Source organism: Neodothiora populina (assembly GCF_041146345.1).
Source record: "Neodothiora populina strain CPC 39397 chromosome Unknown canker_contig_6, whole genome shotgun sequence".
Classification (NCBI taxonomy): Eukaryota; Fungi; Ascomycota; class Dothideomycetes; order Dothideales; family Dothioraceae; genus Neodothiora; species Neodothiora populina.
The window spans coordinates 475277-498029 of record NW_027191414.1 but is presented as its reverse complement, the minus strand read 5'-3'; the positions used below and the strand labels follow the sequence as shown (position 1 = coordinate 498029).

The 22753-nt window shown below is 50.3% G+C and overlaps 10 protein-coding genes across 12 annotated transcripts; 3 read left to right on the top strand and 7 right to left on the bottom strand.

The window, feature by feature from the left end:
- Window positions 1-74: 74 nt before the first annotated feature.
- AAFC00_005800 (uncharacterized protein) lies at window positions 75-1437 on the bottom strand (the record flags this gene model as incomplete). Its single annotated transcript, XM_069345641.1, has 3 exons — window positions 75-419; window positions 514-1000; window positions 1061-1437. 3 exons carry the CDS (start codon window positions 1435-1437, stop codon window positions 75-77), a joined length of 1209 nt encoding a protein of 402 aa, XP_069197839.1.
- A 776-nt stretch (window positions 1438-2213) lies between these two features.
- AAFC00_005799 (uncharacterized protein) lies at window positions 2214-3179 on the bottom strand (the record flags this gene model as incomplete). The annotated part of the gene is made up of 3 exons (XM_069345639.1): window positions 2214-2684; window positions 2750-3013; window positions 3072-3179. 3 exons carry the CDS (start codon window positions 3177-3179, stop codon window positions 2214-2216), a joined length of 843 nt encoding a protein of 280 aa, XP_069197838.1.
- A 732-nt stretch (window positions 3180-3911) lies between these two features.
- Window positions 3912-5840, bottom strand: AAFC00_005798 (uncharacterized protein; the record flags this gene model as incomplete). Its single annotated transcript, XM_069345638.1, has 1 exon — window positions 3912-5840. The coding sequence occupies one exon, from the start codon at window positions 5838-5840 to the stop codon at window positions 3912-3914; it is 1929 nt and encodes a 642-aa protein (XP_069197837.1).
- Window positions 5841-7453: 1613 nt separating this feature from the next.
- Window positions 7454-9006, bottom strand: AAFC00_005797 (uncharacterized protein; the record flags this gene model as incomplete). The annotated part of the gene is made up of 4 exons (XM_069345637.1): window positions 7454-7459; window positions 7521-7657; window positions 7732-7876; window positions 7942-9006. The coding sequence occupies 4 exons, from the start codon at window positions 9004-9006 to the stop codon at window positions 7454-7456; spliced, it is 1353 nt and encodes a 450-aa protein (XP_069197836.1).
- An 852-nt stretch (window positions 9007-9858) lies between these two features.
- AAFC00_005796 (uncharacterized protein) lies at window positions 9859-11313 on the bottom strand (the record flags this gene model as incomplete). Its single annotated transcript, XM_069345636.1, has 4 exons — window positions 9859-10493; window positions 10555-10728; window positions 10784-11102; window positions 11158-11313. The coding sequence occupies 4 exons, from the start codon at window positions 11311-11313 to the stop codon at window positions 9859-9861; spliced, it is 1284 nt and encodes a 427-aa protein (XP_069197835.1).
- Window positions 11314-11964: 651 nt separating this feature from the next.
- AAFC00_005795 (uncharacterized protein) lies at window positions 11965-12639 on the top strand (the record flags this gene model as incomplete). The annotated part of the gene is made up of 2 exons (XM_069345635.1): window positions 11965-12389; window positions 12447-12639. The coding sequence occupies 2 exons, from the start codon at window positions 11965-11967 to the stop codon at window positions 12637-12639; spliced, it is 618 nt and encodes a 205-aa protein (XP_069197834.1).
- Window positions 12640-12744: 105 nt separating this feature from the next.
- Window positions 12745-14747, bottom strand: AAFC00_005794 (uncharacterized protein; the record flags this gene model as incomplete). Its single annotated transcript, XM_069345634.1, has 6 exons — window positions 12745-12821; window positions 12883-12933; window positions 12993-13094; window positions 13148-14111; window positions 14175-14345; window positions 14394-14747. The coding sequence occupies 6 exons, from the start codon at window positions 14745-14747 to the stop codon at window positions 12745-12747; spliced, it is 1719 nt and encodes a 572-aa protein (XP_069197833.1).
- Window positions 14748-15188: 441 nt separating this feature from the next.
- AAFC00_005793 (uncharacterized protein) lies at window positions 15189-16316 on the top strand (the record flags this gene model as incomplete). Of its 2 annotated transcripts, none has more annotated exons than XM_069345632.1 (1): window positions 15189-16316. In XM_069345632.1, the coding sequence occupies one exon, from the start codon at window positions 15189-15191 to the stop codon at window positions 16314-16316; it is 1128 nt and encodes a 375-aa protein (XP_069197832.1). The 2 variants fall into 2 exon arrangements, with proteins under 2 accessions (XP_069197832.1, XP_069197831.1); XM_069345633.1 differs by having other exon boundaries at window positions 15753-16316.
- Window positions 16317-16811: 495 nt separating this feature from the next.
- AAFC00_005792 (uncharacterized protein) lies at window positions 16812-18052 on the bottom strand (the record flags this gene model as incomplete). Its single annotated transcript, XM_069345631.1, has 2 exons — window positions 16812-17863; window positions 17926-18052. 2 exons carry the CDS (start codon window positions 18050-18052, stop codon window positions 16812-16814), a joined length of 1179 nt encoding a protein of 392 aa, XP_069197830.1.
- Window positions 18053-18778: 726 nt separating this feature from the next.
- Window positions 18779-22327, top strand: AAFC00_005791 (uncharacterized protein; the record flags this gene model as incomplete). Of its 2 annotated transcripts, none has more annotated exons than XM_069345629.1 (6): window positions 18779-18825; window positions 18889-18998; window positions 19061-19398; window positions 19476-19812; window positions 19874-20533; window positions 20598-22327. In XM_069345629.1, 6 exons carry the CDS (start codon window positions 18779-18781, stop codon window positions 22325-22327), a joined length of 3222 nt encoding a protein of 1073 aa, XP_069197829.1. The 2 variants fall into 2 exon arrangements, with proteins under 2 accessions (XP_069197829.1, XP_069197828.1); XM_069345630.1 differs by having other exon boundaries at window positions 19461-19812.
- Between the last annotated feature and the right edge of the window lie 426 nt (window positions 22328-22753).

The following is a 22753-nucleotide window of genomic DNA, read 5'->3' as shown; positions in this document are numbered from 1 at the left end:
CGCTTTTCGAGTAAGGTGATGCAGGGAGCCTTGGTGTTATCACCCTTTATAGAAACCATATATTTCATGCCATTCTACTCATTCCACACAACAGAAGTGACCTGTCCATCAATCGCTATAGCCGCAACCGGCCTTCCCAAATTGCCACTAGCGACATCACGACTCAAGATGACGACCTCGCTACTGTACTGCAAGCCAACAGCAACCAAGTCTCCGGCCTTGCTAATGCTGAAAGAACGAGGAAAGAAGCCGCCGGCGGGCCAGAGCTGAGTGTGAGTCAGGGAGCCATCGGCCTTGTTGATCTGGTAGGTCGAGATGGCGTCCGAGGGGATCTCGGTCTTGTTTGTTGGGTAGTCTGGGTTGGGCAGGTTGAAGATGGTGTTGTTTCGGTTTGAGACGATGAGGAAGCGGTTGTCGGGCTGAAGAGTGAGTCAGTAGTCTATCGTCACTTCTTCTGCGAGGTGAATATAGTGCCAAGGCAGGATACCGAGGATACACGTGGGAAAGACTTACAGAAACCTCAATCTCGGCAGCAGTGTTGTTAACGGGAACAGCGTTGTCACCAAAGGTGCTGATGTTAAAAGCCTCGGTGAACGACATGCCGCCAGCAGCAGGGTAGCTCAGACGATAGCTGATGACGCGGTTGGTGAGCTCGGTGACAAGGAACATGTAGCTCGTGCAAGTCTTGCACACGGTGCTGTGAGGGTTGTAGAAAGCAATGTGGCGAGGACCAGATCCTGGTGTGACCTCGAGTGGCGATTCGGGCGTGAGCTTGAGGGTGTCTGGGTCGATAGAGAAGACACGGACAACATCAGCGCCGAGATCAGGAACCAGGATGAATTGCCCTGTTGGGTCGACCACTGCCTCGTGCTCGTGAGGTGCATCCTGACGCTGGGCATTTGGACCAGGTTGGTCCAGCTCGTACGTGAATGCTTCGTTGAAAGTGAAGTTTCCGTTGCTCGAGGGACTCAGAGTCCAGCTACTCACGGCACTTCCAACGCTGTATATTCTGTCAGACATCCATGCAAGAGGGGTACGATACAAGGGCAAGATCACGTACTAATGAGCCAGGGCAATCGCTCTCTTGCCTGTGGCAGGATTGCCATAAACGATTCCACTGACGGGTCCGTTGATGGTGTCTTTCTTCTCCACAAGATCTAATTCACCGTTGGCGCCAATGGTGAAAGAGCTCAAGGTGCCATTTACGGTGGTTAGACCCTCATCCAAGCAGTACAGAACGCCATGACCATAGTCTAGAGTAAGCCAAGAAGGATTCGGCGCACAGCCATCATTGGAGTATGTTTTCCCAAGGTTATATGATCCATTTGTCTCGGTCAAAGACAGTGTGGTGATGTTACCGTCATAGGATGAGACGAAAAGGTTGGTCGCCGAGGCTAGACCTGCGACAGCGCAAAGCTGTACGATAGGGGAGAACATGCTGTAATGCATAGGTCTGTGTGTACTCGAGATAGTCTCGATATCCGAGGGAACAAGACACGCCTTCGAGGGATTAACAAATGAGGGTCACAGTCACCTTTGACAAGACATGCGAGTCCAGCATACCTTTATATACACATTACAGGCGCATTGCATACGGCCCGATGCGACTACATCAGAGCGGGGTGCAGAGCGAATGCAACAACATGCCGACTGATCTGCCTTGGTAAGATCGGTTCGAGGCTATGTGCTAAGGCTTCGTGCATCTCGACAGATATCATGCGCGATCGTCATTTCGTCAATGTATTGGTGGCCTTGGCAGTGTACGCATGTAATGTGGCTGCTGCAGATCCCCGCAATCTTGATGCGGAAGTAGATGAAACTCGTGGTAGCGGAACTGTGGAGATGGAATCTTCGGGGAAGTGGCAGCCGACCGACCTCGCAGACCTTATATCTTCTGGCACTAGTCGCAAGAGCCAGCAAAATGAAAGATCCTGGTTTGTCAACATCGGTGAGATTATTAATTCATATCCTATATAACTTTGTGGCATATACGGAGTACTGTATAAACTCTGCTAAGTTAGTTATTGATTTCTAATACGGATACTATATAGAATAGGACCGAGAAGGCGTTCACGCATGCTTTACACATGAAGCATCCAAGCCACCAAGCCGCCGAGCATGAAGCCGGGAGCGACGTGAAGCCGAAGGCGAGAATCTTAACTCACTCAGCGGCAGACGCACGTGTTGTAGCTTTATCTTCATCTATGGGTCGTTCATGATGCCTTCTTGGCCTGCTCTCTCAGAGTTGGGCTTGTGCCTTCCTGACCGGACTTTTCCAGCTCTGCAGCCCAGAGTGCGGCGCCGGTAGTGTTAGTGAAAGCAAATAGGATGCCGGCAATAGGCACCATCTCGAGCAAGGAAGCAACAGTTCCGAAGCTGGTATAGGCGCCTCTACGCTTCTCGACCCATTCCTCGCGGCGCTGCTTAGACATGCCCTTCAACTGGAAATAACGCGCGTGCGCTGCGGGACCTTGACGCTTGCCTTGCAGCAGCACGAACATGACTGTTCCGACGACCGGGATGAAGTTGAGTGGGAGATACATGAGGTAACGGATAATGGCACTGGGTGTGAACTTTGCGAAGGGCTTCGCAGCGAGCTTTCCTAGGCGGCCAATTGGGTTGCTTCCCGACTTGACCTGACGGTCGTGTGAAACAAGAGTAGTCTCGCCAGTGGCGATAAGAGTCTATGAGTATGTTAATTGCTTGGCTTCTCTGCTGTGTCTTGTGCACTAGAAGTGGTTTGTCTTACGCCATCGAAGGTGTCGATGAGGCTGTCTTCTACCAGAAGAGCTCGAGCCATGACATTGAAGATCGTACTGCTCTCGCTAAGAACAAGCAGAGCAGCGCTAAGTGCAGCCAGAGGGCCATTGAAGATAGCTAGCACAGCCGCTTGAGGAAGATAGGTGAAGAAGAACATGCCGGCGAAGACGCTGAGTCCAAGACCGATAGTAGGAAGCAACTTGGTGGCAAGTGGCTTCCACAGTGCACGATGAGTCGCATAGTAGTAGATACCCTACATACATGGTCAACTCACTGCCTGGGACTCTCTAAGGTCATGTATAAGAGCTTACCTTGAGAGGGTAGAGGTACGCGCCAGAACGTGCTGCGTCGCCAGCCATGTTGCCTACTCGCTCAGCCTCCTGGCGGGCCGTCTCCTTGATCTTGTCTTTTGCAGTCATTTTGTTTGCGGTATTCGTTTTCCACAGATTGAAACGAGAGATGTTTACTGAGAAAACACGATTATGGGGAATGGCGAAGTTAACTTATAACCTGTCGTTGTGTTCGCGCACACATACGTCATTGTTTAGACTTCCCAAAAAGGACTTCGTGAAATCCAGCCAGGCCCACATGACGAAGGCTTGTGATACCGAATGGTGCCTCAATTATTTGTATAATAGCTCGAAAATTACGCTTGAGAGAAGCCGTGCAGTATTGATTCATGAGTCTGATGAACAAGAGTATTGCAGCAATGCGGCTTCGATTAAAATATGTACCGCTCCAAATTTGTGTGCATTATGAAAAGTACTGTGAAGCACTAGGCCACTGATCACGCCGTTGATCCATACGATGAGAATTGCAAACATCGTCTCGTCCACACCGCCTCTTCTGCCTCAATCAATGCTATGATAAGCACGACAGCATAGTGACCATTTTACGCAAGGCCTAAGAAATACTTTGGACTGATTAGGGTAGTAATAAAGTTATTCACTATAAGGCTCGAGATTCACATCGGACCAGCTTACAAGACAGGGTCGCCCTCGGTACACTGAGAATACCCGACCTTGGCCAAAATGGAGAAGCAAAACAGACTTCCATAGCTAGGGCGCAGACAATGAAGCAAGGACTTGTTGCACAGCGACAAAATACTATGTCCCGTTGCGAGTCCCTTTACTATCCAACGGCTAGCGGTATCATCCAGTGCATCGCTCCCACGGCTCCCTATACTGGAGCCCAAACCCTGCAAACACTCGCCTCTCGGCCTCTTCCATAGTCGTTGCTCGAGTTTTTCCATCATCATCATACCCTTCCACATCGACCACTTTCCCAGTACCTCGATCTCTGACGCCAGAACTATCAAACTTCCAGCCTTTGACGTTCTTCGCATATCTCCTCAGATCTCTTTGAAAGGTGGTGCCGCCAGACCAACCCGCAACAGCACAGCCGACCGTCCGCCATGGTGAGATGATAATATCGACCCGACGGTGGATGTTTGGGTTCTTCGCTTTGGGGTTAGCAGCTAGGTCGGCGTCTTTGGTAGGCCGATGCGGATCTTGCCACACCACAAGTGCCTTGTCGAGGGTATCGAAACCACCTCCTGCGCCATCGGTCTTGATAGGCAGCGTTTGCTGCTCACGATTACTATTCGTGAGCGCAAGCAAGAGAGTGTGCGTTATCCAGCCCTCATCTTCCAAGCTCGCGACGATGTCATTGACGATATGAAGCGTCTCTTTCTCCTCCGGATGTGAGACAACAATATCAACATCCCCACATTCGGATTTGCCCCGACGGTAGCCACCCACGACTAAGCTTTGTATCCTCGAGTCTCGGACTTGAACAGCATGACGGTGAATTATTGCAGCGATATCCTCGACCTCTTTCCGAGGTATGGGTGAGAGAAACTCAGAATAGTATTTTACACCAATCTGTTGCACTCGGCTCAGCGCGCTCCAGCCGAACTCAACAATATCGTCCAGCTCCCTCCAACCCCTATCGTAGAAGAACTCTCTAGCTGTGAAAGCACCCACGCCCCAGATGTTGTAGAACAGCCGCAAGATCTGGAGTTCTTCATTGTGCTCGGCGTCATCGGCAGCTTTGATTCTACCGCTGTTGACGAACTCGATATAGAGATTCGCAATCTTTATATCGCATCCTGGTATAAGCAATATCTCTCGTGGATTACTGATCCTGTAAGGATAAGAAGCGATTGCAGCGATCGATGAACTGTAAGCTCTCACCCCAATCTCGTCGTTTGTCAAAAGTCGAGCTAGCTTTATTTTCGTGAGCTCATCAATGAAGTCTTGATTCGGAGGATTAGGGGGCGTAAGTCGTTGACAAGCATATTTGATGCCGCTTTTTACCCACTCTGGCATGTCCGGTAGATCATCGGACGTATCTCCCTCATACTCAGATGTAGTCTGATGTAGAAGGTGTGCATACTTTGTCTTATCGTTACTGCTACTTCCACCATGAGAATATGATGTTCCCCCACTGCCTCCGCCGCGATGAGCTTGAGCATGGTGTCCATGAGAAAGGCTACTTCGCGCCGGAGCATCTCGTTTGGCCCGCTCGAGGATCGACTTTGGCGAAGTCTCCTTCGTATGTCCTATAGACAAAGGCGCAAGGCTTCCAACTCCAGTCGCCGGCTCTCGACTTTCGGGCCTTTGTATGGTCCGACCTTCGTACGTCACATAATCTTCCACTGGTAGTAGAGTGTTGGCTTTCAAGCAGTTCTCGAACCATTGAACCTTGATAACCTTGATGCCCTCATTTAGATCCATATACGCCGCATTGAATAATTTCTGTCGTTTCGTCGGAGGCTCAGATAAATCCACATCGTCGGGCAGTGGTCTGCCTTCATGTGTCGAGGTGACTTGCTCAGTCCACAAGCCTACGCTTCTGAGATCAAGCTCAATCCTTCGCTTGCGCTCGGCTTTGCTGAGGATGATCTTTGCTTCCGTGATATCATATGTCAGGTTGCCACCGGCCTCGACAAGTTGATCTTCCAAGTCGTGGAGATCATCTCGATCGAGGTGTGTTTTGGAAATGAATATAGGTGGCAATGAACTAAGTTCAAGTCCACCTCCAAAGGAGGACTTTAGTGTAGAAGGACTAGAGTCCATTGATCAAAAGATAATAATGTTTTGTAAGAAATAAAGAAACTGAAAACGATATTATGAAAGTACTGCATCATAGCCTACACTTTGAGAGTCGTCCCTTGCATCTTGCAGCGTATACAGTCAAGGGAAACTTTGGGCTAGCCATATCTCGATCGACAATTGAGCAGTGGAGTCCAGACGATGGGTATCAGTGCAGTACGATCCCAATGCTGTCAATGTTAAAGTAGAGGTATTGAGCCGTTGAAGTCTACAGTACGTCACCAGCATAACTCGGCTGTGTGAGGGGAAACAGTCCAATCTCTACCTCTTCAATCCGGCCCCCTTGAAGTATTTGTCTCTTTGTCGGAGGTCCAGTCAAAACATACTCCAGGCATAGCAGAAAATCGCAAAACTTCACTCAGTGTTTCTGCCCCTCTCCCCAATCCGCGTCAAGGCAGAAAAGCAAAAAAGGAAATGTGACAAGAGTGGGATTTGAACCCACGCAGATTTCTCTACTAGAAACCTCAACCGCTCTGGAGAGCGGAAAGCTTTGAATCGCTTGAGTCTAGCGCCTTAGACCGCTCGGCCATCTTGCCATGTTCTTGGCGTTAATATGCAATATGTGGAATATGAATTACGGATTCTTGTTCTTTTCGCGCTTCACATTCTAGATGCACCGTGCTTTCGACTCCGAGGCGATCGGGGTCTTTTGCGAACAGCTTCTGATGTTCTTTTCCGGAAAAATGTGTCACGCACCAGTCTGTGGTGTGTCGCAGCGTCGGTGCCGTTTGTGAAATTGTTCCTCCATGCAGGCGGTGCTTAGCAGAAGGATAATAGATATCTGACGACTAAGTGCAATTCTCTGATTAACTACAGTGGCGGCGCAAATAATGGAAGAATTAAGATTGCGCATTCAGATAATGAACAAGGCACAGCATAAATCTCCCCCAGAACGCACTCAATTTGACCTCCACGATACCACGATGCCGAAGTACACGAACACTATCAGGACCTTGACCACATTAGCATTCTATATCGATACAAAAACATAACTTTTATCAATGGTCAGATGGCCGAGCGGTCTAAGGCGCTAGACTCAAGCGAGTTTCGTTTACGAAATATAGCTTTCTGTTCATCCATGAGCAGGACAAGGTTTCTAGTAGAGTAATCTGCGTGGGTTCGAATCCCACTCTGATCAAGATTTTTTTTGCCTTTTTTTTTGCCGCTCGACGTGCCGCAGTCCATGGCTATCTCTATTGTGAATGATTGATTAGCGTGATTTATTCTATTAGTTCTGCTGTTCACATCGCATGTTATGGCATCTCATAGTGTCAAATAAAGTTTGAGTATATCAAGGGTGCGGTCAAGCGCAGACACGCCTCACTTTTCCTCGCTTTGATCGTACATTATGGTAACATGTTGTGCGAATGATATGGTTTTGTTATTGCGATTTGATTCATATGATGCTCCAGCAATGACGCCAATAAGGCATATAAGGGAAAACACGAAACGCTTTGCTTACTTCAAGTATGACCTCTTTTGGACAACCTCCATCAGTCGTCCCATGCTATGAATCTATAAAAGGTATAATGTGATAGATTTCAAACAATATTGTTAAGATTGTTGCAATAATGCGTTCAGTGCTGGGAAATGAGTCAGTATTGCATTGCCAAGTAGCGTCATCATGTTCGGTGGATTGCTTACAGCGACATCCTCCCACTTCTCCCAGCCTCTACCCTTGACTTGCTTGAGTTCGGCGTCCGTGTATGCCTTTCCTGTCGTGAAGTAGCCGGCGTTGATCTTGGCGTCGATCTCGACACGGGAGTCTTCGGGAATCATCTCTGTGGTCGCGAATGTCAGACTTATGTGTCTATGTGGTCTTGTTGTGGAATCCCATGCAGGGGGAGAGACTTACCATCGGGGATAGGTATCCGCTCGAGGATGGGGATACCAGAACCAACGATTGCGTCGTGCTTCATGTTTGACATTGACAACATGCGGTCGATCTTGGTGACGCCGAGCCAGTGAAGGATGTCAGGCATGAGTTCTTGGAAACGCATCTGTGAAAATGTCAGCGGTTGTCTTAAAAGATTTGACTTTGATGAATTTCGAGGTCTGAACTTACGTCTCTCACACCGGCGATGTTCTCTGTTCGCGCAAAGTACTTGTCTGCAGTATCACCACCGCGCTTGCGCGAATTGTACACAAGGTACTTGACGACCTCGCCGAGCGCACGACCTTCCTTTCTGAAGTAGATGCAGATACCACTGCCGCCGTTCTGTGCTTCTCTAATTGCCTCCTGGATACCAAAGGCGAGGTAGGGTCTACATGTGCAAATATCAGATTGGAACACGTCACTGCCGTTGCACTCGTCGTGGACACGACATGCGAGCTTCACATTGGGATCTGAGACCTTCTCGGGAGGACCGAAGATGTAGACCGTCAATCCACCAATAGGCGGCAAGAAAACCTCGAGATCCGGTCGTGTGATGAGCTCAGGGTACATGCCACCGGTGTGTTCGAAAAGGGCACGACGGAGTTTTCCCTCGTCGATGTTGAAACGCTTGGCCACTCCAGGGAGATGCCACACAGGCTCGACGGCGACTTTGGTGACTCGCACATCGCCCTCTTGTGTCATGACGATTTCGCCATCAACAGGAAGGACTCCGTTCTTGACTGCTTCGGCGATCTCCGCAACGCGCATGCTGGCTCTCGTGATGGCTATCGTTGGTCGCACATCCAGGCCTTTCTCAATGTATCCCGTGTACAACGACGCGACTTCGTGACCGTAAGGATCCATGCTCACAATTGCACTAGGGTCGGCCCATGCCTTGTTGGGCTTGAATTTGAAGGTCGGCTCGGTGTTGAAAAAGTTGGGTCGGAAGTCCATGTCCAAGTCTCCACCTGCAATGGCGAGGGCATTGTATATACTGTAGCTACCGCCGTGAGCGCCAATGGCATTGCGGTACTTCATCGTCTGGCCTGCGCGGGAAACGATGACTGGACCACGCTTCTGAGGGTCTTCAGCTCCCCAAATGAGTGATGTGGGCTCCACGCCACTTTGGCCAGGGTATGTGGTGAGGATGATGCGGCTTCCATAACGTTTTGCGAGCGAGGTAGGGGGAATGATATCTGCCTTGTCTGTTCCCACAACCTCAGGCTTGACTTCCTCTTCAGTAGTTGGCTTCATGATGCTGGATATGATGGAGAACGAAATGATCTCGTGGTCGAAAAGATCTATGGAAAGTAGTCACACTTGCTAAACGCAAAAGAGTCGAATACAGATGTATGAAATACGAATGACGGATGCGATGATGGACTACAACACGGGTGCTCGACTCTATACTTATATCTAGAAGCCATCCTACCTTCGTATCACTATCACGAGTGGAGTTGGACAATAGGCAATGCGGCACCGGACGCCGCCTACAACGTTCATGGCCTGTATCGTGGCGTATGGACGATAATCACATACAGGCACTGACTGTGCCCTTGGTGCGATTGCTAAGTCGAGACTCGAGTGGGCCGAGAAACCACAAGACCACTCCAGTATCGATAGTAAAGTCGCCAGCAGGGGAGCCATATCTTGAGTGCAGATAAGCATCTGGCAGGCAGGAGATACTGCGTTGTGATTGGCTGGTGATACTATCTCGGCTTATCTTTGCTGCAATCTAGGGCTCGACTATACAGAGATAACAAACACCTTTCCTGTGCTGCTCTTGATCTCGACAGCTTGGTCGACAAATACTCATCATTTCTTGGGAAACAGTGACATACAGGTGCAAAGCTCTCAAGGATGATTGTTTTCATACCAATGTTGCCGTGGTTAGTCTAGCCTTTGGAAAAGTCGGAGTAGGTATTGTGATTGATGCATAACTATGCAATCTTTATGCTAGTATATGCAAGACAACATAAAATATGCCAAATGTTAAGATGATTAGATCAAGTATCTCACATATACTGCAACTAGGAAGAAACGTCAAGGACGATGTTGGGAATGTATATTGCTCAATATCGACATTACTTTTGTTCAAGTAGCTATCTAAAATAGAGTGCCATCACTAATGATAAGAATAGGACTTGATCGAGTTTCTGGTCGCTTCTCTGCAGCTAACACACGACCTGCCTTCCACGTCCCTGCCTCCAATACTTGAGCAAGAGATAGATCAGCAGTCGCCCCCATCGCGCGTAGCTTCTTGTTGACTTCCACGTGCACAATGTCCAAGAGCGCAACTGTAAGCGCTCTCCATTCAACAATGACATCTTCAGCAGGTTCGAACATTGGCAATCGCTCTCCAGACTTCTCGACTCCGCGAGCCAGGACGTCTTGCTTCAGGGTCAACACACCCATGTCAACGAATAGACCACCATTTCGGTATTCTGGTAGACCTGTGAGTAGCTGGCTGTTTGTCCATTCGAGGTTGAGTAGTCGCACAAATGGCACCATAAGCGAGTAAGTGAGCCATTGAGTGAGTTTGTGGAAGGGCTGGATGAGGGATGAGGGATCATCATCTTTGGCGACCTTCTTCAACGTGCTGAGAGGCCAAGCATCCCCGATGGCCTTGCCTTCAACCTTGGTTCGGTCCGTTGGCCAGATAGGTAACAATAATTGCTGTAGAGCTGCCCATAACGTTGCCACATCCAATTGTGAGCCCTTATTCGAGTTCAGCAGATAGTCTAGAGCATGACATGTTAGAAAATCTCAGATACTAGACCAGCGTTAGGAGTAATTACTTGCCTACTATCTTTCCTGGTCTTCCCTCAGCACCAAAGATATCGGGTTGGGAAAGTAGTGAGCTTCCAAGACTCTGCAGCAACGAGGTCCTTCCCTCAACGCCCGTCAAAGGATTCGCCTCGCTCGCCTGCATACCTGCCGCAAGCGTTTCTGAGGTTAGGCTTTTCAATCCCTCACCTACAACAGACATTAGTGACTTCTGTAACGACTATGATACCCTAAGGTGACTTACCGTTGACCAAGCCCGCCTTGCCACCGCCAAATGACCCATCAAGGAACATATACAAGGAAGCCACAGCAAGACCCTCACTACGCTCAACAGCCGTGCCTGTGGAAGCCTCCTTGTACTTCCAATTATCACCCGCTCCAGCATCGAGCAAGACAGAAACAAGGAACAGATCCATGAGTCGTCTGCAACGCTCTGTGGAATCGACACCTCCGCTCTCCCATTGGTCCAGCACTTTGGTCAAGCGAGGCACATCACCTGTTTCAAAGTGCTGCCAGCGACCATGAGGAGGGATGGTGCTGAACTTGTCTACTGGGAAAGAACCCTGAGATATCTTATTAGAACAAATGGGTTTTGAACAATTCATGGTCTCGACCGACCAGTATCACTTTGATGACCAGATCGACAGTGGCATCGAGACGATCTTCGTGCAGGTCAAAATTGCTTGCTTCTCCTGCTTTCGCGATCTTATAGACTTCCGTTGCCCGCTCACGGATAGCGGGGAGGGAAGAAAGTGTTTCGTATGCGGAAGACATAGTGATACGTGACTGTGACAGATACTTTGCAAGTATTGTGCTCAAACAAAGAAGAAGGAAAGGAAAAGAGGGAAAGAAGAACAACGAAAGGTGAGATGGAGGATAATCAAGAGTTAATGCAGGGTAACGAGTTATTGTGCTTTCGCAAAGCGATCTGCTACACCCTAACACATCCAAGTCAAACTTCTCAGAATAATCTGAAACTTATCGATTACGACTGAATTGTAAATCTTCTGTTATAATACTATCTAATTATGTTCATGTCAGTTGCTATCAGATTAGGACCTCATGGCGGGACCCGAAGCTATCAGGGCAGCATCTCCGCGCTCTTATCTGTGATTATAGGCTTATCTCTGGCTCGCTCGACTCTATCGCAGCCCCGGTTAAAGTTGACGCTCGCTTATCCACGACTATCAGCGACTACCACTGCTGAGTGCCAGTATAGTGGAGTAAAATCAGCAATGTCTGTACTGATGAATGGAACATATCGTGGAGCTCATAACAGTCTTGTAATTGCTATATATCTATGGTCTTCTCTTCTCATACAGCACATCACTTTTCTACAACATCAGCTCCTTTACTATAATATCCATCGCTTTTGACCTTCGCCTCGAAACCTCTTGCTCCATTCAAGTCGTCACATCAATCACAATGCCTTCCGCACTAAAATCTGCCTCCAATGTCACGGTCCTCGACCATCCAGCCATCGAAGCCAAACTCGACCTTCTTCGGGATAGATCGCTTCGTCCTTCAGTAGTGCGAACTCTTACAAACGAGCTGTCTCAGATCATCTCCATTGAGGCCACGAGATCTCTCCCCCACAGCACACCCAAGATCGCTCTGATCATTGTCCTTCGCGCTGGTCTTCCCATGTGCGAGCCTTTCCTCGCCACTCTATCACCAGACATTGACGTCGTCGTGTACCATCTCGGTCTCTACCGCGAGAAGAAGACACTCGAGCCTGTGGAGTACTACAACAAGCTACCGAGCCAGGGCGCACCAGTCGACAGAGTGTTCGTCGTAGATCCCCTGATTGCCACCGGAGGCACCGCCACCGCAACCATTGATATCCTTAGGTACGTTCGAGTATTTGCACATCGTTAAACCAGACGAGTTCCACTAACATCCGGCAGACAATGGGGAGCAAAGCACATCACCTTCCTCTCTATCCTCGCTAGTCCGCAAGGCGCAAAGGCAGTTGCAGACTCATGGCCCGAGGGCCTCGAGTTGATCGTTGGTCACCTCGATGAGGGTGTTGATGCTAAGGGCTACATTACTCCTGGCATTGGCGACATCGGTGACAGACTCTACGGAACCGGCTCATAGATTGATGGAGATGCTCGAATTCGCCACAACAGGGGCGGTCAATTGCTGGATCAGTTGTATACCCTAGCCTTTGAGGTTCAGCAAAGGAAAATGATTGATATAAGATCAATCTTTCCATATGGATGAAATAGTCTTGGTGGTGGTGAAGAATTGATGACCTCTGAAGCCATGGACGTTGATATCTATGCAAAAGGTCAACTTACGACTAAATCAAGCATCACAGTTAAAAATACAGAATCTTACCTCCCAAGAAACTATCTTTGTTGCTGCTGTTAGATATTTGTCCAGACGTTGCTGCGAAAAGTGTCAGTTTGTCATGGATAGCGGGCAAAGGTATAAAAAGATAATCATACCAATGAGCGGCACATTAATGCCTATGCGTCCTATGTTGACTTCACGTTGAAACATCTGTGCTTTCTTTGCACTAGACGTGAATATTGAACATCCGTTACCATCTGTGTGCCAATGAGTCGATTGCCACACATGTGAGCTGAAATATGAGACTCACATGGGTTATCATTGACCAACTCGATGGCTTCCTCAAGACTCTCAGCTTGCATACAGACAAGTACCGGGCCCAAAATCTCCTTCTGATAGCATTCCATGTACGTTTGAACGTCAGTAATGATCGTCGGTCCTATAAAGTTGCCGTCTGGAAAGTCGGGCACTTGTACACCTCTTCCGTCGAGAAGAACCCTGGCACCGTCTTTTATAGCACCTTGTATCATTTGTTCGACCTTTTGCTTGGATGCGCGACTGATGAGAGGGCCCAATGCAATACCCTGCTGGGAAGCGGTGCCCACTTTGAATTGCGCGGCGATCTCGACAAGTTCTGAGAGCCATTCATTGCTTTCGCCCACGAAGACCGCCACGCTTACGCCCATACATCGTTGTCCAGCAGCTCCAAAGCAACTAGCAGCCAGAGCAAATAATGTCTGGCGCTTGTTGGCATCAGGCATAACAACGCCATGGTTTTTCACTCCACAATTTGCTTGGACTCGTTTCCGTGCCGCGATAGCGGTGCTGTGGATGTGTTGTCCTGCAGCGTCGGAACCGACGAAAGAAACAGCTTTGATGGCGGGCTCAGCAAGCAATTTATCTACTGCTGCCGGACCGCCATGGATGATGCTGAAGACACCCTCAGGAAATTCCGCTTGTTGGAAGAGCTCACCTAGGACAGTGATGACGCTTGGCGCCTGCTCAGATGGCTTCAAGATGATGGTGTTACCCGTCGTGATGGCGAAAGGTATCAGCCACATCGGCACCATCAGAGGGAAATTGAAAGGTGTGACAGCCATACAAACACCCAGAGGCTCGTCAATGGTATGAGTTTCAGTAGCTTCGTTATCGAAGTGGTATCCGAGTAGCACACTTGTACACGACAGAGCAGCTTCGACCATGTTCACTGATCGTGATATCTCAGAGATCGCATCGTCGGCAGTTTTTCCTACATCTCTGACAATGGCATTGACCTGCATGGATTGCAAAAGCACATCAGAAAAGATCCGAACATCTTCTAGACAGCGATAACTCACGAGACTCATTTCATTGTTACGCATAAGCTCTATCAAGCGAAGAAGGGGTTTTCTTCTTTTTGTCAATGGTACTCGCCGCCACTTCTTCTGTGCTGCTTCAGCACTATTGACCGCATTATGCACGTCAGTGAGTGTTGATTCAGGCACGCGGGTTATGAGTTGTTGGGTTGCCTTTCTATGTCAGCGAGCAGATCGTGTATATGACGAGGCCAAGCCTACTGGGTCGTGGACAGGTATCCAGCTACGAGTTTTCGAGGGTGTAAATTGATTGTCGATAAAGTTACATGTCACTCCTGAGGGGCGGGGGCTGCGGGGTGTTTGATGCGCGAGCGGTTGCACCGATGGTGTTCCGGGGGTTGACTGCTTATCGATTTCGCCAATCTCGGGTATCTCTGTCTGTACCTCTGGCTCTGGATCTATAGCAGTCGGTCTCGGTCCTTCGATGCGAGGCCGTTTCTGTTGCTTTGCACGATTCGTAGCAGTATTCGCCTTGCGTTTGGGTCTCGTCACGGTGTCCGGTGACCCGGCAGACGAGGCAGGCGTCAGTGCTGGCAGAGCTGTATCTTCAACCATGATCGAGCGCTGCTCGCATAAAATTATGAGCGCGGGTCTGCCCACCTCGCTTTGCTGTGAACAGCACTTGATTATTTAAAAACGAGAGGTATCCCCTTCAGAATAGATTACCTATCATGTTTATTGCCCAACCATCCCCGCCCACATGATCGGCATGGTCGGAGTCGGCATTCAGGCACGTTAGGGTTATGATATTGCCTGATACGGTTTACGGGTCGCGAACCACACGTGTCCCCCGGTCCGACGCCTGGCCAGCTTCGGATAAATATTAAGAAGTGCATCTTCCGATATCCATTGATGCGAGACCCGATGCCTCTCTTCAAGTAAGAAGTAGCTGGTTCCTGCGTTTTGTGAACTTGTATCCTAAGAAAGTAATTTGTTGTACCAAGTCCTTTGAAGCAGAAAAAGTCACTCCTGAAACAATTTGATTCGGCCTCTACAATGGATTTTCTTGTCGGCACGTTCTACTCTCCCGCTTTATTCACACTTCGATTCAATGCGCCATCTTCCTTAGAAATTGTGAAGCGATCAGAGGCGTGTGGCGGCCACTCTTGGCTAGCTCTTTCAAAAGATCACAAATTTCTGTATACCACTGTTTGGGCAGATCCTGCTAAAGTTGCATCATACAAGATCAATGATGATCGATCGGCGACTTTTATGAACTCCAAGCCAATCAAGGCAATGAGCGGCTACGTTGTGGCGTCAGACACACATCTCTACACAGCAGGCGGACCTACCGGCGAAGTCTTTGCTATAAATGCAGACGGCAGCCTAGGTGAATTGGTACAGGAATTGAACTTCCGAGAAGGGTCGGGCAAGGATGATGGAAAGACAGGGGAGGTGGCTCACGGTGATTTCGGAGGCTTAAGGCATGGCTCGCATTCCGTAGACTTTTCGCCGGATGGAAAGAGTCTGTACATTGCAGACATTGGCCACAACTGCGTCTGGTCATACAGTGTAGACGTTTCCGCAGCCTCGACTGGCAAGCCTCCTCTGACTTTAGGCATGAAGTGGATCGCCAGCCGAAGCAACGACGGTCCGAGACACACATGGCCGCACCCCAACGGCAAATACCTGTATAGTCTGCAGGAGCACAGCAGTATGGTGGACGTTCTCTCCGTGGCGGAAGATGGAACCACGCTTGAGCTCGTTGGCGGCGCCAGTATTATTCCCGCCGACAAAGACCCTAAAGACTACTGGGCCGACGAAGTCCGACTAAGCAGACCTGTAAAGGGCAGTCCAAGATACCTCTACGCTTCCACTCGCGGCCTCGAGAAGAGCTGCAAAGGTTACGTTGCAGCTTACAGACTAACTGCAGAAGGACTGATCGATGGCGACGCGATTGACATTTACGAAACCGCGACAAGCGGTGGCATTGCAAACGCTGTGGAACCGGCGCCTGATAGTGTCGAGAAGCCCGATGTTGAGTACATGGCCTTGACGGACAGTGCTGAAGGTTATGTGTTTGTGCTCGGTTTCGACGGGAAGAAGCTTTATGAAGCTGCTCGAACGCAATTGGTCGACGATGAGGGAAAGACTTTAGCTGCGGCGACTGCTGTCTGGCTATGAGGATAGGGTGGAGACATCGAATATCAGAGGATTGCATTGAGCAATGGTGCTTCGGTGTTGGTCAGTTGCATAGCTGTTGTCGGCTTCACGCACTCTTTAAGTAGCAGCGATAAATACCAAGATTCATTGCAGAAAGCGCACCTTATTGGCGAGGCAAGCGTCGTGAAAAGTTCTGGAGACAAGTCGAACTTGTATAAGATCTTGAAGCGCTGCTACCATAGTATGCCATAGTCAGGCTGTGGCTGTCAAGTGTACATGGTCCCATCTTGGCAGAGGTGGTTTGACTCAGGGTGATAGGTGTAGGGCAATTAGACTAAATCCTCCCGACGCCACCACGAATCATCTGCAATGTGATAAGTGAGACAAATTGCAGAAGCCTTTGACTGGAGGCCAATAGCTCAGGCTCACGACAAGGGTGCATGTCTCATATCGGGTAATTGATAGAAAGTCGATTGATTTTTATGTTCGACAGGTATTAGTACGCCATATGCACTTCTATATCGACTTGATCTTATGTCTAATCGCTGCGGTCATCGTTTTCAGTCCACTCTGTCTAGCATCTTGACCGTCACAGAGAAAAAGCTTCACAACAGGCCAGGCATGAATCCAGCCCTTCTCACTGTGAACGCCAACCTGTGCCCCTGTCTTCTTCAGGAAGCCTACAAGATCTTCAGTTTCCGGAGCAAAGACCTCCTCGGCTCCATAGATGAAGAAGAAACCTCGAGAAGGTGTAGCCCGTTGCCACCATGAGATGTCTCTACATGAGCCAGGTGAGACGACAGGATCGTCAGCTGACGCCTTTGTTCCGATATACTGGCTTCCGTAAAGGTGCAGACTTTCGGCATTCAAGTAATCGCTAGGGGTATCTTGATTCTTAGGTGATATGATGACAGCCCAGGGCGAGATGATGATGGCGAAAGCAGGCAATGGATATTTAGGGGTGGATTCTTTGGACAAGTGAAGCAATAGGCTCAGTTGCAATGTTGCACCAGCAGAGTCGCCACCCAGACAGATCTTCTCGGGCGAGCCGCCGGCCTGCGCAAGCACAAAGTCGTAGCCAGAGATTGTTTCATCAATCTGTCGCGGATATGTGGCTTCAGGTACAAGGGTGTACTCGAGTGCGAAAAGCGCAGGATTCTTGAAGCCAGCGTCTTTGAGGAGTGACACCCAGGCTAGCAAGAACTCGAGGTAGAAGTAACTGGAGCCCATTGAGAAGCCACCGCCATGGCAATAATAAACGACAACATCAGGCAGTTGAGACTCATCGCAGCAGATCCAAATGCCCTGGAGACCTGGCCTATCGATCTCTTGCCACGGGATCGGGGACCTGGAAACACCGTGACGAAGCATGCGCCAGTACAGGAATGGCAACGCGACAGGCCTGGAGAAGAAAACCTTGCCAATTGAAGCCGGGATGTACGCAAAGGCGTAGCGCACGCAGCGGATGACGAAGTCCTGGAACGGGGAGGCATGCTGGCAAAAGGGAGTTTTGTCTTCATATCTAGTAAAGTAGCGCTCTCGGACGAAACGAAAAGGCAGCTTGATCACTGTAGAAAGACAGTGAGCTGACAATTGTCTGAGAAGTCATACTGAACAGGACTTGTTTTACCAAAGAAAGGCAACGCTCGAAGCACACACTTCAAGACTTCATAAAGTCCGACATGGATCAAGAGTTGAGGAGCTAGGAAGACCAAGAACGCTAGGCAATCCAAGTAGGAGATCTGGTTCAACATCATCACTATCTAAAGATTTATGCAAAGGAGGAAACAAGGCGCGTGTCGATTCTGTCTAAGCACAGGAAACATTGAGGATACCTTGTCAAATGTTCATGTTGAAGACGAGGAAGGTGCAGTACATGACATAATTGAAGTATGCGACGATTCGCGGCAAAGATCGGCGGTTCCTGACCATCCATGCTAAGCGAAGTATGCTAATGCCTTGGAGGGTGTTGCCATAACTCTCGATGCCTTGTGTTTCTCCCGAGTGTCGTACAGTCAGCAGATCAAGGTGGTACCACTCTATACTCAGAGATCACCGTGCAGGATACACGCTTGGGGTGAAACGAGTGTATGGAGGCATATGAGGAAGAGAAAGAGGAAGGCTTATCGATAAGATGAGGTGATTTGGACACACGCGATGAAGATTAAAGTTTAGCGGCGGGTTTAACCGCACACCTCCGCGCGCGGAACTTTGCATCCAGTCTGATGCAACTTTGAGCTTCGAGAGACACACAGCAGTTGCCTTCACATAATCCAAGCAAGATAAATGCATGACACGTCGCATAATGTGGTATCCTCTTCTTGCGCTGCTTCAAAAACAATCGCCTTGATCGCACGCTGTCTCGCTACATGATTTGATAAAGCTTTTCTCATCGAGAGCTGACCGAGAGCTGACGTGGGCGTCCTCACCTCCTCGACCTGACCTTGAGCTTCCCTGAAAGTCGCATCGTTACCCTGTCCATCATGGCCGCTGGGCTGGTGCAAGACCAGGCAGCTCTGGATCTTGCTGCGTATGTTATACTCCTGTCCAAGACAGAGAGGTGATTGCCACCGAGACTGACGTGGGCGCGCAGAACACTGGAGCCTGCCGACATACCCACCAAACTGAGATGCGCAGTATGCAATCAGCTCGCAGTGAATGCCTTCAAGCTGCCCTGCTGTGACCAAGCCATCTGCCAATACTGTATGTGCACTGTGGGACAGGACAGCATCCCAAAGACAAGAAACTGATGACGCATCACCCAGGCCAAGCGAGTCTGCCAGAGTCATGCCCTGTCTGCTCCCATTCTCCTCTCGAAGCCGACATGTGCAAGCCGCACAAGGCCCTACGCATGACTATCAAAGTCCATCTCAAGACAGAAGAGAAGAAACGAGCTGCTGCCGAGGCTGCTACACCACCTGTTCCGCGTCCGACAGACACTCCCGCGCCGCCAGCCGCCGCTCCCTCTGAGCACGTCGAGCCTGTACCAGAGCGGGCGGAGACCGAGGAGGAGCAAGTCCAGCCCAACAGTGTACATGTCGATGGCACAAATGCCTCTGTCGCTGATCCAGGCGCCACAGACCCTATGGCTCAGGTTGAAGAGGTCAGTTCTTCCATATATCTTCTGTCCTGCTCTCTGCTCTACAGAACTAATTCAGCGTCAAGGTCTCCGAGGCACAGCCTTCAGAACACATCGCCGACGAGCAGCAGCCGAGGCCTGATCACACAGAGCATGTGAATCAGACGCCTGGTGTCGAGGCCGACACGGTTGTGCAGACCACCGAAGGCGAAGAACAGGACGTCAAAGATGGCTACGACCAAGAGACTGACCAAAATGGGTCAAACGATGGACAAGTGCAGAACGCTCCACAGGGCCAGGGTATGAATGGGAACATGAGCTTCGATGCCTCGAATCAGAATTTCGCAAACATGGACTGGAACGCTGGTGCTACCTTCAACCCTATGATGAACATGTCAAACATGCAGCAAGGATGGGGTGGTTTCAACAACATGATGGGTAAGTCTATTTTGTGATGTAGCATTGCCTTGTTTCTATTGCTGACAAGAAAATCCAACAGGCATGTCAATGGGAAACATGGCCATGTTTGGTGGCTTCGGCGCCGGCGGTATGGGCATGAACGACATGAGTGGAATGAACATGGGAATGGGCTTCGGTGGTGGATTCGGGGGAAATTGGAATGCACAGCAGGGTATGGGTGGCAACTTTGGTGCTGGCTTCTATCCCAATGCTGGATATAATCAACCGCAAATGCACCAAGGAGCCTATGGCAATCAGATGCATAACCAACAATTCCCCAATCATAATTACCAGAACCGCTTCCAAGGCCAACGTGGTGGAGCATTTCCTCGTGGTGGCAGGGGCGGATTTGCTGGTCGTGGCGGTCACCACATTAACCAGATTCAGCCGCCGACTCAGTCGCGCCCCGCTGCAGGCCAGTATGCTACATCTGATGGATTTCAAGGTGATCGTCGCCCCTCTCAAGCTATCGAAGAGACTGGCCACCCCTCGTCCGAGAAGCCAGATGACCACTCTGCACTGCCTGTAGACGAAGACCATGCTCGAGACATGTCCGCCCAGGGTGATGTGGTCAGGGGCGCAGCCGACGAGGACCCTCATAGTGCAGATCAGGTAGCTATCGAGGGTGGCGATGCCAACGCGTACCATGATGACGAAATGCACGCCGATGGCGCGAGCCAGCAAGGTCTGGACATCAATGGTGAGTTTGTTTCGTCTTCGTCATGCTATGATCTTTCCGTACTCATTCTCTCCTCTCCCTCCAGGTATGAACTCCGGAGCACTTGGCAATATGGCTGGCCAGGTGGTGGATCAAGACATGACTCAGCAGTATTCGAACGACCCTGCCCAAGGCGATGGCTTCTACGTGCCTGCTAATTTTCAAGCTGGCTTCCATCGAGGTAGAGGTGCTTTTAGAGGCAGGGGACGCGGTCGCGGAGCTTTCGGTGCTTTTGCCAATAATATGCACGATGCATACGCACATCAGGATAATTTCACTGTCGTTGCAGGCATAGAGAGTGGTCCACCCATCAATGCACCGACTGGGCCTAAGGCAATGCGCGAGGGCAAGCCCAACACGGGGTTCTATAGTAGAGTTGTGCCGGTGTCTGTCCAGCCAGCTCCATCCGCAGCTTCACAGAAAGAAGCTAGTCACACCCCAGCCGTTGAGCAGGAACCGATTGTGCAGCAAGGTGACGACGCCATCCGTTCGCGCTCAAGATCAAGGTCAAGTCAGCGCAAGCGTAAGTACAGGCAGCGTTCTACCAGCGCAGGAGTCGAAGAAGACGAGGCGTACGAAAGCAGAAGGGAGCGTCGCCGCGACAACGAAGACAGCTACGCGGACGAAAGACAAGACGAGGGTGTAGATGGCGACACGACTTCTCGAAAGAGCCGCTCGCGTGCCGCCTCACCAGGAGATGAATCCAGAGGAGGCCATCGTAGCCGGCGTGACAAGGAAAGGGATAAGCACCGTTCCTCGAGATCACACCGGGACAGCAGCAGGGAACATCGTCGCGACCGTCACCGACACCGCTCACGATCGCCAGCAAGAACTGGTGGAGAGGAAGATTACTCAAATGGCAACACCGGGGAAGACTTGCACTCCGAGTCTGGCCGTCACCGAAGCCGTAGAGACCGCGACAAGGAGCGAGACCGTGACTCTCATCGCGACAGAGATCGTGGTGATCGCGACAGGGAACGCGAAAGAGAGAAAGACCGGTCCAAGCGCTCATCTCGTCGCGATCGATCCGCCTCAACAGGGTCGCGCGACAAAGACGATAAATACTCCTCGTCTCGCCGCGACCGTCGGGATCAACGGAATACCAACAACGGTGACCGTGAAGCAATGGCCCCGCCACCCGCATCAGACGACCTGGGGTTTAAGATCAAAGGTTCCAGAAGCGCAAAGGCACCACCAACGACGACCGCACCACCTACAGGCGCATCATCGAAGTTTGCGCCACCCACGGGCCCAAGAAGAGATCGCGATCGTGAACGCGAACGCGACAGAGACAGAAGCGGCCGCGACCGCACCGATCGCAACAGCAACAACCGCGATCGAGAGCGAGCGAGCAAAGACCCTCGCCGAAGCAATACCAACAACAATGACAGTACCGACGTCCGCCGCGAAAGTGTTCAGAGTGTCGCCTTCACTTCGGCTGCCACCAAGGACAAGTCAACACCAGTAATCGACATTCACGCCCAAGAACGCGAAGCCAGGAATCGAGAACGTATGCTGAAAGAGCAACAGCGCAGGGGCATCGCGCCGGCCTCTGCATTAGGCAAGCGATCAAGAGGGAGCATAGAGGAAAGCAACAACAGCGCATCTTTCGACCCTCCCACCGGTCCTAGAGCAGAGAGGAGAGACGGTGGAACCGGCGGCGGCGGACGAAAGAAAAGGAACAGAAGGACCAATCACAAATACGATGATGATGAGGTTGACGAACGCAGGGCTGCCAGGGTCGAGGAAGAAAGAGAGGCCAGCAGATGGGATTAGTCTCCCTAGCTAGTTCTGATCAAGCAATCGAGGCAGATGTCTATCTAGCCAGCCAGCCAGCCAACCAGACAGACAGACAGGCAGACATATAGCTTCACCCACGAAAACCCCGATTGAATCTACATTCTCCCAAAAACTCCATCCTACCCTACCGTACAAGCCTCCCCATCCAAGTTTTTACATTACGTTTATGCAACATGTGCAGTCAAGCCTCAAAACGACACTATGCCAAGGCAACAAAGGGCAAAATGCAACGCCAACAAAAAACATACAGCAGCTGGGATTCCCACGTGGTCACCCACCGTAGTACTAATCAGCCGGTCAACTGCTTATGTCTGGCAGAGCGGACGGGATGCCCAGTTCTCAGCCGCCTGTGGCCGTATGTGCTTTCATGCGCGGTCTTTACCTTGTATATACTATAAATTA